The sequence below is a fragment of the Trachinotus anak genome, unplaced genomic scaffold, assembly GCF_046630095.1.
Source record: "Trachinotus anak isolate AG129_WGS33_773 ecotype Australia unplaced genomic scaffold, CSIRO_AGI_Tana_v1 ptg000016l, whole genome shotgun sequence".
Lineage (NCBI taxonomy): Eukaryota > Metazoa > Chordata > Actinopteri > Carangiformes > Carangidae > Trachinotus > Trachinotus anak.
Window position 1 is genome coordinate 24,283,472 of NW_027273867.1, and position 17,073 is coordinate 24,300,544.

Genomic DNA, 17,073 nt, shown 5'->3' on the forward strand with positions numbered 1-17,073 from the left:
TGAGGAGCCTCTCCAGCCAGAAACTTTCAGCCGTGCATTTACACCGACTTGATTTGCTAAAGGAAGTGGCTTCTTTACGTGGCAGAGAGCGATCAGGTTGTGTGTTTTGCTTAAAGCAGTGGAGAAAACTGATGATTAAGACAGTCGCTGGCCTGCAGCTCAAGGTAAGATATTTGGTTTATTATAAGCTGCCGCCGAGAAATTCAACATTTGGTTGTCAATAACAACAACATCACACTGATATACCTTTAGTAAAAAGAAACATGTGTATTTGGATATGTTCACAATGGGCCATTGGAGATGTGTATTGCAATGTAATGGCATTATTGTGAGCTATTATTGTGCAATAGCATTTGTGTTACAGTTTTATAGACATGGCTGCTGTTGCTGCTGCTGGTGATGTTTTGGTCTGTGTAGCAGTAGATTTGTTGTAGGCCAATGTTGTATTTGTATCAAGACACTCAATGTGGATTTTTACAAAATGAGCTCCTCCAACTATAGCACCCCCAACTTCAAACATCTTCCTGCAGTCCTGGTTGTAACCCTGCCTCCTAGAAATTATATTGCTATATTATTTGTTTACAATAGTAAATACATTTAAAAAGAAATGTAATGATGTCCATCTGTTAATGACAGAATTTCATTTGTTTTCGATACAAATACACAACAACTGAAGTATGATCAGACTCTTTTTATTATTATGTTCATTATGTTTTTATTATATTTAAACACTCACAGCACTCAGGTGAAGTCCCTGAAAAGTTGGCTTCAAATCTGAAGTATTTCTTTAGAACATTACACATTCATACACGACTAAAGAAGAAAGAAACAGTTCAACACTCAAACCTCAGGTACTCTGCTCCATCAGGTTTGTCTAGGTCTGGTTTGCTGGTGCACAAATGTAGCACTTCCTACACTTGGAAAAAAAAATATTGTACAACTCAAAAATTATTTAATATTATTAGTTAATTGATTAGACAAGCCACAGAAAAATAATCAGCAACACAGCAAAGTCACTTTTCAAGCAAAAATGCCCACATCAATTCTGAATATTTCCTGTTTGTCTCTGTTTTACATCAGTGCACATCTCTTTGGAGATCTTTGGGTTCTGGCGTGTCGGTTGGACGAAACAAGACATGTGACAACCTCAAATTGGACTCAGTCATTAATGAAAATGATCCTTAGTTGCAGCCGTAAAACATTGTGATTGTTTGTGAACATAATCATGGCATTTTCTCACCAGGATGTAAAAGGAAAAACTAATTAGTGATACATAAACATAATTTCTAGGAGACAGGGTTGCCTGTTGTTTGGGGGGGGGGGGGGTCAAATGTGTTTTTTTGTAACTCTCTCTGTCTGTTCATCTTCTTTCTATCTCTTTCCCTCCTTTTCCTCCTCACTGCTCTGTCTTCTGCTCGTGTCCATCTTTGCCGTTGATGGTTTTGAAGAGTGTGAGCAGTGGTTTCTGGCCGCCTTCGTCCCTGCTCCTCATACTGTAGCGCTTGCTGGCCGGCGGGCCGCTCCAGCGGAAGTGCTTCATCTTGTATGTGCTGTCTTTTTTCTCCTGGACATCATGGAGCTGCCCCTGCTCCTCGCTTTCTGCTTCCCGCCTCCTCACCTCTCCAGGGAAAACCTCAGCTGACTCCTCCTCCACACCATTGGAGGTGTAGAGTTTGATCGGGCGGCGCTTTCGCCCAACAGGTTTTCCCCAGCGGAAATGCTCCATGGAGTAGGAGCGCTTGGCCTGAGGGGAAGAGGGAGGGGAGGGAGGTAAAAGAGAGAGGGAAGGCAGAGACTCTGGGTCTGACAGAGAGGGAGGTTGGAGGTCATCATCGCCCGGAGGGACTGGCATCTGGGCAGAGAGGTCGGACCGACAGAGCTGGATACACTCCTGCAGGAGAAGACAGAGAAGATGTGTTCATTAAATGTGTTGTCAAATTGATGAAGATGTTTTCTGAATTTGCTGGTGCTTTCTTAAGCTGCAGCGGGTTGAGCTCTCAGGGCCACCGTACAGTGTTTTAATTTCACAGCAACTTTACTGTGTTTCACACTCGCATTTCTTATCAGCAGGCCCTTGTTTTCAGCAAAGATGCTCTAAAAACCCACAGTGCACTGCCTGCAAACAACAGGTCAAGTTAGCAACTGGCTAATTAGCATCTAGCAACTAAAGATCAAGGAGTTGTAAGCTCACAAAAAATATTTTAGGCCATAACTCAAGAATAATATGCTACAGGAATCATGTCAAAATACATTTAATACCTTTTTATTATTCAATCTATTGAGGTTATCACCTGTGTAAACTGTGTGTGTGTGTGTGCTGTGTTACCATCATGCTACTCTCATTGTTGACCTCCTGACAGCTGGGATGCTCCAAACACTGATTGACGGCTCCCCTTGCCACGCCCACAACCGTCAGAGCCACCAATAGCCACACAGGACACATTCTCCTGAGAGCCAATCAGAGACAGCGACACATACTCTACATGAGGAGCATTTTTATCTCTGTGTTCTGCTGCAGGATTACAAAATAAAGTCCTCTCATCACAACAAATCACCTGCATTTATTTGGCTTTAGTTTGTGTTTCCAAAGCTCAATGCTGGTTCAGCAGTTTAGAAATAAATCATCCAAATAATCCAATAATAATCATAAAAATAGAATTATTTTCACAACAAAAATCTTTATTTAAACTTTATTAACATTTACAGTGTTAATCCCAGGCTAATAATAACATATAAACAGCACGGAGGAATAAAGTATAAGCATTCAAGTATTATTATCATCATCATCATCATCAGTATTGCTTTGCTTTAAAAATACATGTAAATCTCATTTTACTGTTTTTTCCATGTTTTTTTTTTTTTTTGCTTTAAATTTCATTATGTATATACAGTGAATGTCTCGTCAGTTGTCTGGATGTCTCATTTATTTTTTTCATATTGTTTTTATTTATATTTTACACTGGTTATTTGAATCTATTGTATTGGTAATAAAACTAATATTAACGCATATATTATACATTTATTTGAGGCTGTCGATGTTTTTAACTTGAAAAATAATGAAAATAAAGAAAAAGCAGTTTTAAAAACATTAATTGGAAAAAATATATTTATATGAACAGATCATGAAGATACTCACCACACTGTCCTGTCTCTCCCTCTGCTGTTTTCCTGTTGTTCGGCTGCTGAACAAAGACTTCTGTTGTTCCCCTCCACCTTTGTCCCTCCTACTGACCGTCCAGTTTTATATCCTTTCAGCCACACACACACACACACACACACACACACGCACACACACACACTCCAAGATCACGTCATCTCCCCATCTCTCATTCATGCTTGTAAACACGCTCTCCTGCATGGACCATCAATGAAATATCTTTTTTTTTTTGCATTTGTGGCACCTGTCATTTCATGCCCAAGGGAGTTCAACCAAGAGGCAAACCGCTGGAAAACCCAGATTTATTCACATAACATCACTCTATGGAAACACAGACCATTTGCAACTGTGTTTTGTCGATTTTTTGAAAAAAAAAATGTTTCTAATTTGTACAAAACTGCAATGGAAACCTGGCTAGTGTTGACTGTTTGATTTGTGGGCAGAACACATGAATTAACTATAAACAACCCAGAGGAAACACATCATCCAGTCACCAAAAACTGAAGACATGAGCACAAAAGACACAGTTTGTTTAACACGTTGACGGAAGACATTCATAATGTTGTGCTAGAGAAATGGTTGTGTAACAAATGGGAAAAGAGCCTGAGAGGTCAGAGAACCTACATTCTCACATCCACACAGCTGGAGCTGGAGTGTTGAATGTCAGCTGACATCTCAGGCAGATTAACACCGAGGCGACATGCTGTCACAGACGGGAACAGGGGATTCAAACCTGTGGGTCAGAGTCTACAGTTACACACACACTCACCAGCTGCAGCGTCTCTCCATTGTCTGAGCCCTCAGTGTGACCAATGATAAATCTGAAGGGGATTGGCTTCTTTACTGCACCATCAGGGAAAAGGCTGATGAGGATGACCTTTATTTTCAAAGCTCTGTGTGAACCAGGAGCCTCTCTCTGCCCTCACCTTAAAGGAACTGTTTGACATTTCTGGAAATTAGCTTTTTAATGTTTAATGACAAGTCAAACACTAATAGCAGCAACATGACTCTGGAATTTGGTGGCAAAACATTAGCTTTGGTTACATCATTCAAGCTTGGTCTGATGGAGAACTGAACTTGAGCTTTGGTCTCAAGCATCTTTTATACTTTTGACATGGACTTGATGATGCTCTGTGTTCAACTTGTCTTGGACTTAATTCATCTCAGCTACAACCCTGCATCTGTTCCTTGTTCATTAAAGCTTTGGTGTTGAAAGAATTTTAAAAAATCATCCAATCAATGCTTAGGATGTCAAATATAATCAATAAAACAATCAAGCAATAAAACCCGATGGGACCTGGTGGATCAGGCCAGACTAAGGTTGGGTTCAGGCCAGAGCCACATTCTAGTGGAGTGGCCACGGCTCAGGAGGTAGAGGGATTCGTCCACTAATCAGAAGGTCAGTGGTTCGATCGTCATGAAAAAAGAGCCCATAGGTTGTTTGTCTATCTATCCATGTACCGCTTATCTGTACAGGGTGGCCAATCCCAGCCAACATTGGGCGAGGGCAGGGTACACCCTGGACAGGTCGCCAGTCTATCACGGGGCTGATTCACACCTACACATCTTTAGGGGGAACCCATGGGGAGAACGTGCAAACTCCTGGCCCCAGACCTGGGGTTTGAACCCAGAACCTTCTTTCTGTGAGGCAACCACTGCACCACTGTGCCGCCCTAGGTTGTCTGTCAGCAGGTTACTATGACCCATCGTTGTTGCTAGGCGATGTCTAGTGGCCGTAGTATTGATGACAGGAGCAAAGGGAAAAGTGCGGTGACGTAGTTTATAGAGCGACAGAGTCCACGTCAGGAGGAGGTTGGGGTGGATGGATGAATATGACCCAGGAGAGCGGTGTTCGATTCCCATGTGACAGTAGTAGTTTATGTTGTTTCTATTATCCATGACCGTTCAAAACTCCGAAGCTGGTCTTGTGATTGTGGCCCAAGAATTTCTCAGTACTCCCAATGAATATTCATACATCACAGTTCATGCTCTAGTTGTTAATGAGTCTGATCTGAGTTTGATCTGAAGCTAATGTGAGGCAGTTTGATTGGATAAATCAGGTTGGTTTTACAGTCTTTTAGCAGAAAATTCTCTCTTTGTTCTGTATTCTGTATCCTTACACCCAATGAACATATTTGAATTCCAACTGTTGTTCATTGTGTCACAGTTACTGCAATTTGTAGTCACATTACTTTAATCCTGTTATATGTAATGCAGTACCTCCCAGAACAATGGCTGCCAATCCCCTTAAAGGATTATCAGGAAAGATGTCATACCCAGTTCCACACACACACAAACACACACACACACACACACACACACACACACATACACATTCAGTCTCCTGGCTATCCTGATGCTTTTCCACTGAGGTGAATTCAGCACTAAGAAGCTGGGGCACACCAGACGACAGGTAGGACTGTAGTTCACATATATCACATATATACTTTATATTTCAGGTTAAATATGAAATTTAACTAAAGGACTGTAACAGTAGTTTTCAATGTTTTAGCTTCTAGGTTGCCTGCTGGGTATTTTCCAAAGCTAATCAATCAGCGTTTCAGCTCGATTGGCTTCCGCAGAGTACAAATCATTTCTCAGAAGATCAGCTTGCTTCTGAAGATAGATGCTCAGTCTTATTGTCAATGTTTCATTGTCATCATTGCCTGTGTGATAATACAGTTGAGTGCAGTGACTGTCTGGAAGGTGCATTTGAGGACAAGGAAAAGTCAAATGCAAGAGGACAACCTTAGTGCCAGAGGAGAACGTAAATCTTGGACGATTGTGTTCAGTGATGATGTTGTTTTTTTTTTAACATCCAATGGAATAAAATTACATAAATAGGTCTCCAACTATGGACTTAGGTTTCTATGAACATTTCTTCACACACAGCTAAATTAATGCAGTAATACTTGACATGCGTTTGTCACAAATTCTTTAATGAATTTAGAATTTTAGACTTTTTCCGTTTCTGTCATTTCACACATTTCCAGCAAATGTGCTGAACTCAGCCCAAGTACTGAACTCAGTCAGACATGTTTTTTTTTGACTCTGACAAAATTCTTCGTCAACCCAAACCATAAAGCAATTTGTCAAACTGACACACACACACAGTTAGTCTGGTCCTAGACTAGTCCTAGTTGAACACCTTCACAGAAGCCTGGTCTGGGATGTTTGAAGGGTGGTTTGCTGGTTTGTGTTTAAAGGTTTATACTTTGTGTGGAGTTGACTGCATAGTTACCATAAAGGTATGGAATAGGTACAGTGTAGGTACCGCAAAGGTACGGCGTAGGGACAGTATAAAAATGGCATGGATACAATGTAGGTATGGCGTGGGTATAGCGTAGTTGCATACCCTACGTGCACCTCCTTAGAGATGTAACTACCACAACAACTGGGATTAGACATTGGCATATCTATTGGTGATCTGTTAATCATGTCCATGATTATCAGCTGCTGGACGAGCACAGAAAATCCACCTGCCCTCTGCCTCAGTCAGTTCAGTGGTTATACACACCATCTCCTCCGACATATTCTGTCTTTTTTGGGTCACAGTCATTTCATTAAAAGTGACTGTTTTTCAATATTTATTAGCTCCAGTGGCATAGAAACCCCACCTCCACGTAGCATTTTGCAGAGAGACGCAGACACACCACCGCACAAGTATAAATGCTTACAACAGCGTAGACCTCTTGCGTAGGCCTGTTGGATGCGGCGTATGTTCAACAAGGCTTAAGTCACAAATTTCATGAACTTCATCTGGAGTTTATTGGAGCTCATCAGCAGCTCTTCCCCATCCTGCAGCAAAGCTTCCAACTCAAACCTATCATCAGAAAAGGTCTGGACCTCACCTTGCTGCTATAAAATTGGACCCTGATGTTGATCCAGTAATTAAAACCGATTCTTCTCGTGAAATTGTGATGGATAAAAGTTAACAACAGCCACGGAGGGCTGGTTCTTTAATGTTAAGGATGAAGTGGCAGTCTGTTTTACTGACTTTTATCATACTGACCGGCTGGTGTTTCCAGCCAGTCGCTGGTGACTTTGTGGCCTCTGATGAACACCTAGACGTTGGCCATGACGAGGATGTACACCCCAATACCCTCAGAGAAACAACTGCAGATGTACTGGATGTGAATACCCAAACAAGCAGGGATGTACCAAACACAAATTTTGAAACAAACTGGGACATACTGGACATAAACAAAGACAACTATGAGGACGCCGATTGGCATCCCCCTTCCTCCCCCCATGAAACACACTCTGATCTTTTCCCCAATGCCCCACCAGTGATGCACGGTGGAAACACTGGTGTTGACCCCGGCACTAGCCAAACCTCTAACCAGACTATAGGTACTTCATTGGCACAGTGTGGTGAGTACAGCAGCCAGCTGATGTCTAATGGACAGTGCCGGCTGATGGCAACGCTGCCCCCTGTGGGAACGTCACAGAAACGCTGTCCAGATATGTTCCGCTGTACAGACGACATCTCCTATTGGCTGCATGAGAACCACAACAGGAAGGAGCAGCTGGATGAGCTGAGGGAAACGATGTCGGAGCTGCAGGAGGAACTGAGGAACCACCAGCATCGAGTCAAAACCCTGGAGATACAGGTAGACCGACTGTTCAGTAAGTTACTATGTTTGTTTAAAGACACAATGAAACACAGAAAACAGAAGCTCCCACCTAGTGTCAGATGCCCTTTTGAGGAGAAGGCAGATTTAAAACTGAGTTGACTTTTATCGTGTTGTACTAATAGATTCAGGCAGGTAAAACACAACACCCTCCTCTTTCTATCTCTCTCTCTGTTTATCTCTGCCTCTGTTTATCTCTGTCTGTCTTTACCTCTCTGTCTTGACACCACATAAGTCCTCCTTAACCCTGAATGCTAACAGGATTAGCTGCAGGCTTGTTGCCCGGAGTCTCGCATCCTCATGAGTCTGCCAGACCCAGTGAGCATTTTTCTGGCCTCAAAGGTCTCCAGGCCTGTCCTGGTCAAAATAAAGTTAAGACCTCAATCTGACTGAAAAAAAATGCTGTTGTTTCCTTAGGGTTAGTAGCAGTACACAGACCATGCTTTCCCTTCATATTTGAGCATGTAAGCTATACGGTGGGCTAAATTCAATTTAAATGTATGGAGTAAACTCTGCTGACTCCTCTTTCGCCCTCTCAGGATGCAGAAAGCGTGAGTTTAAACTCGACCTTTGAGCAGCGGTTGCGTTCTCTGGAGTTGCATCACGCCAAGGCCGACACCCTGCTCCACGTGCACGTGGCGCTGCTGCACGAGCTGCAGGTGCAGCTCCACAACCTGTCAGCCATCATGCAGCGCATGAGCCACAGCACAGGCTGCACAGTCAACGTCATCCGAACTACGCTGCCGCTCGGCATGCGAGACACACTGCCACCAGGTACACATACAACAAACGCAGCGGTGAGTTGCATGTTGCATAACACAATCAAAACTGTTACATTTATTTTACTTTATAAAGCTGTAACAAGCAAACTAAAAACTAATTAGCAGCTGTGTTAGATACATCACCAGATTTATTTTCTTGTATTTGCATGTCTCCAACTCTCCATTGTTGTTCGGATTGTGTCTGTATTTGTGCTCTTTTTAGAACAGGGTGAATATCTTTAAGGATGGGCTAAAAGTACTCAGTCTATCAACTCAACAGATAAACAAGGGATTACACTTCTTTCTTTTCTTAATCCTTTGAAATGGTTTGCCTACAGAAGAAAGGATCAACATTAGTAGATCACAAATTTCAGCAGGCGCCTGACCATTCAAGGCTTTAGCAGTAAAATCTTAATCAATTCTGACACTCTTTATGATGAGATGTGGTTACTTCTCTATGTTTAAAAGTCTGGCAGCAGCGGTTTGTATCTGCTGTAGTCTTTGGATGTTGCAATAGTTGAGTCAGTAGATAAAAGCCTGGCTGACCTTTTCTAGATCTGCAGATGAAAGTAACGACCTGATCTTTGTTAGATACCTCAGCTGGACAAAACAGGATTGCACAACTTTACTCACCTGAGTCAAAAATAACACCTAGTTTAGAGGCCTCTTTTTTTTTTTAACATTATTAGATAAAGCACCCAGACTAGACGAGAGGTAGTTAATGCTGCTTGTGCAGTCCAGTAAATGTAATTATAATTATTTCTAATTATGTCAGAGCAATACAGCTGCAGGAAATAATGCCTTAATTTCATTTAGGCAGCACACAATAGATGAGGCCTCAGTGGTACCAGGCTTTGCTGGGACATACAGTCGTGCATCATCCACATAGCAATGAAAATCAATATTATGCACATGATTTGACCCAGGGGGAGCATGTAAAAGATAAATAAAAGGGGGCCCAAAATAGACCCCTCGGGGACACCATAAAAAAGAAGGAGCAACCCAAAGCTTAACAGACAAGGATCTTATGACAGGTATGAATAGTGTGTTAAACCCAACTTCTGGGCTCTGCTGCAATCTCAACAAACACTGCAACAGCTCATACACACAGACTCAGCAACTCAGGATCTGACCAGTTTCATTATTTGCAGTTGACAGTTTGATGTTTGATGATGCTGTGTAAAGCCCTCTCTCTCTCTCTCTCTCTCTCTGTCTCTTTCCCTCAGATGGACGGCACCTGTCTTTCTGTCCTTCAGACTGTGCGTCTCTGTATCACAATGGTGTTCGTCGCTCTGGTGTTTACACCATAGTCCTGTCGCCAGGCGCCACCCTGCCTGTCTACTGCGACATGGAGACAGAGGGTGAGACACACAGTATAAACTGCACTAGGTGTCCCAAGACGTAAAGGAGCTACTAAAACATGACATATTTCTGTGTGTGTGTCCATGTCTGCCCCAGGTGGGGGCTGGACGGTGTTTCAGCGACGGTGTGATGGCACGGTGAGTTTTAACCGCCTCTGGTCAGAGTACCGCGACGGCTTCGGTGAGCCGCGAGGAGAACACTGGCTGGGCAACCAACACCTCCATCTGCTGTCCAACCAGGGTCACTACAGCCTCCGCATAGACCTGCAGGACTGGAGCCACGCCCGCAGACACGCCCTGTACCACAGCTTCAGGTAGACAGAGAGACCAACAGTGCAGAGACGAACATAGATGCAGGTAGAGGCAGAGGACAGGTGGGCGGGTCTGTCAGGATTTCTCCACATAGTGAAGGTGGTAGCTCACTGTGTGAATGTGTGTGAATGGATGAATGAGAGACAAATTGAATAAAGGTGCTATACACAGTAATGCAGCCATTTACCATTATGAGAACAGTACGCTGTATACAAAGAGTTTTGGAGGGTTGTGTCATGTTTTTTTTTCAAAAACTGAGAACAGAAGAACAGAAACATAGTTTAAGGCTAAACAGTGACCTGTGCAAACATTATCATGTCTGGCTAACTCAAGCCTCCAGGAACAGAGGCTGTGAAGCGATTTTGGCGCAGTGGCTTTTCAATCAATCTTTGAAAAAGGATCAGCTATAAAATGGTGAATACATTTTTATTTTGAGCATCACAAACCCTCTGAAATGACTCTTTTATTATCTCCACCAAGGAGGTTATGTTTGTTGGTTTGTTAGCAGGATAATGCAAAACTGATTTGCACCATTCAGGAATTTTTTGTCTCACTTTCTGTAACATTTTTCAACACTTAAGTCAATTTCTGAGGAAATAATGTTTGAATCTTGATGTAAAACACATTTACGGTGTTGAGATCTATGAATTTGTACAGTTTGGTCCAGATCCAGATAATAATCTGTTTCAGATCCAGATAATAATCTGGATCTGAGAGACTTGTTTGGCCTTGGCAGAGGTACGAACTCTACTCAGGGCCATTCTAGTTATTAGAATTCGAGCCATTCAGTCCAGTAACAAATGGAAAATGTAGAAGAACAACATGATGAAATTATATAATGCCTGTCACGTGTGAGTAAACAGGAAGTTAAACCGGATCAGAACACGTCTCAGATGCAAGTGAAGAATCGTTGATTTGTTGGAGACACTGGTTTCCTCTCCTCCTCCTGCAGGATAGAGGATGAGGAGAACCAGTACCGCCTCCACGTTTCTGGTTTCAGTGGAACGGTGGAGGATTCGTTCGGCTGGTACCACGACCAGCAGGGTTTCAGCACGCCGGACACCGGCAACATCTGTGCTGAGATCAGCCACTCCGGCTGGTGGTTTCACCAGTGTTTCTACGCTAACCTCAACGGCGTCTACTACAAGGTAGGACTCTCTGCGAGAATAAGACTGTGTGAGAATAAACTGCAGGTTTGAAACGTGCTTGATTGAATATGAATATTTGTGAGGGGGATAAAACTTTGGACTAGAATATTGTGTAGGGATGGAGTCTTGCAATTCATGTTGTTTTTTGTTTGGGGGTTGAGGTGTATTTTGTTTTATTTAGCTGTAATCAATCAGTAGTGAGTGTTTGACAAGTACTCCGAATGAGAGTTGTTATTTCTATAGGTCAGCTTTCAGCACCCTGTACAGCTGTGTGGATCTTTTGTTACCATTTTCTTTATTCATTCATTTATTGAGCTGTTTTTCTAGCTCCAACACACAACTCATTCTTAAACCCATCTCCAAAGCTGATTGGCTCAGTTGCTTTTTCAACCAGGGAAACAGTTGTCAGCAACTACAACACATCTAAAAAAAATCAGCGATTCAGGAGAGAGAGGGAGGCACAACAGGTCAAGAACACAGACTGTAAATAAAGTCTGAAGAGCGGTTTTGAAGCCCAGAGTAAGCTGCTTCGCTGTTGCCATCTTGGCAATGCCTGACTCCGCCCCTAACTCCTGCTAATCCAGAAATGGGCAAAGAGGTGGAGCATGTGTGGAGCCGAGACTTAGGTGCATGCCAGTTTGTGGCAAGGATATGTTCACCCACCTCAAAGTGGCTACGCCTTCAATTATGTGTAATTTAAGCCAAATGAGTCAATTATGTAAAAATACACCCAAGTTGTCATGAAGGAGGAAATTAGCTCTAGAGACCAGAACAGCTTTTGTACCAGGCTGTAAACATGTTTCTTTCTGCTGTAAAGCTGGACATTTGAACATGGGAGTCTCTGGGGACTGACTCACTGCTGGAGCCAGACTCTAGTGGTCATTAGAGGAGCTGCAGCTTTTAGATCTTCACTGTTGGCTTCATTTTTCAGAGGTTTCTGCTCGGTAAAGAAGCAGCTGAGGTGGGGAGGTGGGTATATGAGTGTGGTATGTTAATGTTGAAAGTATGTTTTTCCTCCAGGGGGGGCGCTACTCTCTGAAGGCTCAGAATCTGCTGGGGCCGGACGGCATCATCTGGTTCTCCTGGAAGGATTCAGACTTCTACTCTCTGAAGGCGGTCGCCATGATGATACGACCGCGCAACTTCAGGCCACGTCTGTCGCCATAGTGATGGACTATTTGTCATTAGTTGAACAGACTGAAGCTCAGCTGGCAGCTTCTAAGGACTCGAGAGCTGCTAGAAATATCCACTAGAAAACCAAGTGTGTATTAATCCACCAATGGAAATAGTCCCCAACAAAGGCACTATTTCCTCCTGTTTGAGTAACCTTTGCTAAAAACTCAGCAACCAGCTGTTTTAAGAAATCACTGAGCCTTCTCAAGGACGATGTCTTCAGTAGGAGCCAATGGGCTTGGAGCTGAAAGCTACACTGGATCAGGTAGTCAGAAAGTACTTTACACAACTGCAGCAAGGTCAAGATTTCAAACAGCGGAGGCCACATGATGCTCTATATTTGTAGGAAAACACAACAGTCAGTATCAGGACATACTGTGCCTATGCGTGTTATTTCATGAAGCATGAGTGGTCTCATGGTCTCACGGACTTAATCTTACCTCATGCAAATGTTGGAGCTGTGTGAAGATGTGGCAGTTGTTCAGACCCAAATTAATTTAAAACTCCTTTGTCTCACTGGAAATATTTTCCCTAAGTACATGTCTAGATTTTCATTTGAGTCATCAAGTTGTTATATGGAACACAACACACACACACACACAATTTTCATTACACATTTATTGGAACAGTTATAGGTAATAGGTGATGCATGTACAGGATTTCTCAAAGTCACCAACCTGCTAAAACAAACTACTGAAGAATCACTTTGAATTCAGGCAGGTTGTTTCTCAGTCGTGTACCTGTGCAGGTGAGCCGCCGCAGAAACGACTGACAACACGTCTTCTACACACAGATGGTAACTAATTCAGAAAGAGGTCAGACGGTCTCCGTGCTGCTGCTGCTGCTGTTGTGTGGTTGGGATATTTTCACCTCAGATTCCAGGGGTGACCGTCCCCAGGAGGTGGAGGGTATTTACATGGGCCGCTCCCTGGGACGGGTGACGAACTGCCACCACAGAGGTGGGAGGTCGCCCTCCTTGCGGGCAGGTGGGAGGGCTTCGGTCTTAGGGCCATCGGCTGGAGTCTCGGCCTGCAGCTGGGCGACCTGGAACCAGACAGGAGGGGGTAAAACATTTATCCTCAGTTAATACAAGTTTAACTTTGATCGTTTTTTTTAAACCACATTATTTTACATCTGAAAGACTTTTTGACTTTAATTTATTAAGACTTTTAAATCCAAACTTTATCCTAAAATGATGCTTGAAATGTGTCAATGAATTCCTGGTTAACAAATCTATTTTAAATAAATTTGTTTTTGAAATAAAATCAAGCTGGGTCTGTGATAATAACACTTCAAGCAGTTGTATCCAGGAGGAAACTTCTTTGTTCTGAATTTACTGGTGAAATGTTGAATATGGCCACTTCAGCCGACCCCATGCATCACACTGTAAATAAGATGATCTGAATACTCGATCATAGGCAAATATAGATCTGTGATTAGAATTCTCAGACTGTTTTTAGTGACAGGGATCCAGAGGCCTGAGGTATTTAAAGAGAGGAACAGCAGTGAATCCTAACTTCTACGTGAGGGTTATATTTATTTTAATATCTAGAAACCACAGGGACCTGACAGCGTTCAACAGTCAAACAGCTGAGCTCTGGTGCCACTTGGTGGATTGAACGGACAGAGAGGGCTGTGCTGAAATGGTCAAATATCTTTATGACTAGGAAAGGTAAATTACTCTTTCAAAGGAAAGTTATGACCAATATCTTACAGTATTTCAAGGTGGTGCCCACTTTAACAGTGATCTGGATTCATCTCATCAAACCTTAATTTGATTTGTTTCAGACGTTTCTATGATATTTTATCCAAAGCAGAATCATTACTTCAACATTTGTGTCAATTAGTGTCTATAGAGGACAGAAGAGGTGAAATGCACTGGTTGTATGTAATATATTGCTGCTGTATGCAGTTCAGCCCACCTCTCTGTCCCAGCTCTCCATTCTCAGTTTCTTCCACTGCTCCCTCTTGGAGAAATAGTCAGGGTACATGGCCTTCTCCGAGGGGTGCCAGTAGTCCAGCACCCACTCTGGGACCTGGAGGAACAAGATGGAGATCAGGCAACGCAACAGCGGGACTGTCAACATTTTCACATCAGTATTTTGACTTTCAATAAGTCAATCGTTCCTAATACATCACCTGGTAAAAACAATGAATGTTTTAAGGATTAAAAACAAAAACACAAATCTGAAGTATACTGTTGTTTATTTTTGGTATGTTTTTAGCCTGAACATGGAAGTTCTAGTTTCGGGGTGGATGTGGATACAATCCACCACTCTCCCCTCACATCTCCAGCAGAGGGCAGCAACAACTTGATCAAAGCCCTGTCTCTCCAATCTGAGTCAAAGAATATATGATTTAAAAATAAATGTATCACTGCAATTAAGAAAGAGGGATGAGAACAAACAGCAGGCAACTTTAATATAGCCTTGAAAACTTGAAAAAACACATTCTACAAATGTTTTGAGTTTTGAAATCGTCATAAAAGTCTCAAACCAATAAATACTACTCATTTTGTTATGTCACCAATTTCAGAAAAACTCAGGAGGTACATAAATTTTTTCCTAGCAATTTAAAAGAAAATAAGAAAAGAAGGACAGGAAGTTGACTTCGCATCATAAAACACTGCGTTCTCCTTCACACGTAGCTCTGCCTCACCTTGTAGCACTCGTATCTCTCGTACGAGGTCCCTCCAGGAGAGTCAGGGAAGATGTAGGGCTGGGGATGCTGGTTGGCCCAGAACTCCTCCTCTCCTGCCTTCAGCATCAAGGTGGCCTTCACCATGTCCTTCTCATTCTTGTTCTCATCGAAACGAGCCCGCAGCATGCAGGCGTAGAACCGGTACTTGTCTCTATGATGGAGACGGAAGAAGACAGCAACTGTTATGTTTTTAAAGTCACACCAAACATCCCTGAGGGAGTACAGGATATCTGCAACAATCACAACAACTATCCACAGGTAAATACAAGAAACAGTCAAATACAGCACACTGCAGACATTTCAGGCAACAGGTGTTTGAGATCACATGAAATGACAGAGATACTGAGACAGCCTGAATCCAGACGAACTGTGGCAGGATCTCAAGATGCTGGAACAACCTACCTGAAAGAACCTGAAGAACTGTGTGACAACTTACAACTGTGAAATGCTCCTCTCAATCTGGGTCACAGTTCTTCAATAACCAAACTTACTCACACCAAACATTATTTGCACTATAATACTGAGTTGCTATAATTGCATTTCTGATTTGCTTGTTTTGTCTGTTGCCTTATATGACCTGCATGACCTGCTGTTTTGTGTAAAGTGCTCTGTATAGTGGGTTTAGAAAAGTGCTCAAATGTGGTAATGTGTAAATATAAATATCAGCTGTTATGTAATCATCAGGGTGAAACTATCAAATATCAATATTGGTCTCAAAAATCCAGGATGGTTCAGGGTCTAACTGAGTTTCTTTCATGTTACTGTATTTTCTCTCTAATTTAATAACATAATCTAACATCTTATTAGTTGCTGATATCTTCCCTTGATATGTGAATTAAACTGTTACTTCAGCGACTGAATCTGAATTCGTCATGATTCTGTTAATTAAGTGTCACAACCTCAGCAAACTTATACACAACAAGTCTTAGAGGTGGTGAGAATACAACAGCTACCTAATCTTACCTGTAACTTATAATATATAACATAACATATGGAGTAACCGTGTGAGCCTGTGTTTTCAGGTACATCCAGTCACATTCATCAGACCGTGAGGTTCAGATTTTGCTCTATTTTGTTAATTCACAGATTTCGACGCTAGCTGGCGCCCGGTAAAAATCTTTATTAACAACAAACCTTTGCCCAAAAATCATATTTATAATGAACTAATTTGAAGTTGGCAGTTTTATGGTCATATCCGCATTAGGATTAGAAGCGGATTAACTCAGATAAATACATATTTTGCAATGGAAGAGGCTGACTTTAGGAATGAGTGACCTGGCTAGTAGTTAGCCTAGCTGTTAGCTGTTAGCTGTTAGCTGTTAGCAAATAACGTCAATACAGCAGAGACGTTATTTATTCATTTATTTCAGTTTTTCATCATCGAGCTCAATCGGAGTCAGCTCCTCTTACCTGAAGATGCACCATGACTCAAGATGTCTCAGTGACTTCTTGTAAAGCCGCAGCACCTTCTGTTGGTGAGTGAGGTAGGCGGACGCCATGTTCACCGTCCCCTGTCACCTTCTCGCCGAGCAGCGCGGAGGATGCTGGGACTTTGTGGCGTTTAGACGTTACGGCCGTAAAACGCCTACAAAATGCGCAAAAGTATTACTAAAATGTTTGGCTCCTGTTGACCCCCCTCTGTGTAAAGTTGACTCAAGTTAATTTATTAATAATTTAAAATTAATTGACAACAATTTTGACTACTAATTGATAGTTTAAGTTATTTTTCAAGTAAAATAACAAACTCAACAATTTTGTGGTTTGACTGTCGGTGACGGGGATAAATCTAAAGCTTAGACTTCAGGGAATAATGATGTGCGTCATTTT

The 17,073-nt window shown here is 42.3% G+C and overlaps 3 protein-coding genes across 4 annotated transcripts; 1 reads left to right on the plus strand and 2 right to left on the minus strand.

Moving 5' to 3' along the window:
• Nucleotides 1-676: 676 nt before the first annotated feature.
• On the minus strand, nt 677-3,219 carry LOC139634394 (pro-opiomelanocortin-like). The gene is made up of 3 exons (XM_071500825.1): nt 3,137-3,219; nt 2,327-2,447; nt 677-1,891 (listed from the first exon to the last, which is right to left on the minus strand). Exons 2-3 carry the CDS (start codon nt 2,441-2,443, stop codon nt 1,397-1,399), a joined length of 612 nt encoding a protein of 203 aa, XP_071356926.1. The 5' UTR covers nt 2,444-2,447; nt 3,137-3,219; the 3' UTR covers nt 677-1,396.
• A 2,276-nt stretch (nt 3,220-5,495) lies between these two features.
• LOC139633551 (fibrinogen-like protein 1) lies at nt 5,496-13,811 on the plus strand. Of its 2 annotated transcripts, XM_071499290.1 has the most exons (7): nt 5,496-5,570; nt 7,186-7,770; nt 8,331-8,565; nt 9,779-9,913; nt 10,011-10,227; nt 11,178-11,373; nt 12,394-13,811. In XM_071499290.1, exons 2-7 carry the CDS (start codon nt 7,450-7,452, stop codon nt 12,538-12,540), a joined length of 1,251 nt encoding a protein of 416 aa, XP_071355391.1. In that variant the 5' UTR covers nt 5,496-5,570; nt 7,186-7,449; the 3' UTR covers nt 12,541-13,811. The 2 variants fall into 2 exon arrangements, with proteins under 2 accessions (XP_071355391.1, XP_071355390.1); XM_071499289.1 differs by lacking the exon at nt 5,496-5,570 and having other exon boundaries at nt 6,993-7,770; nt 12,394-12,681.
• ndufb9 (NADH:ubiquinone oxidoreductase subunit B9) lies at nt 13,147-16,817 on the minus strand. The gene is made up of 4 exons (XM_071499293.1): nt 16,657-16,817; nt 15,205-15,397; nt 14,469-14,582; nt 13,147-13,590 (listed from the first exon to the last, which is right to left on the minus strand). Exons 1-4 carry the CDS (start codon nt 16,743-16,745, stop codon nt 13,459-13,461), a joined length of 528 nt encoding a protein of 175 aa, XP_071355394.1. The 5' UTR covers nt 16,746-16,817; the 3' UTR covers nt 13,147-13,458.
• Nucleotides 16,818-17,073: the final 256 nt, after the last annotated feature.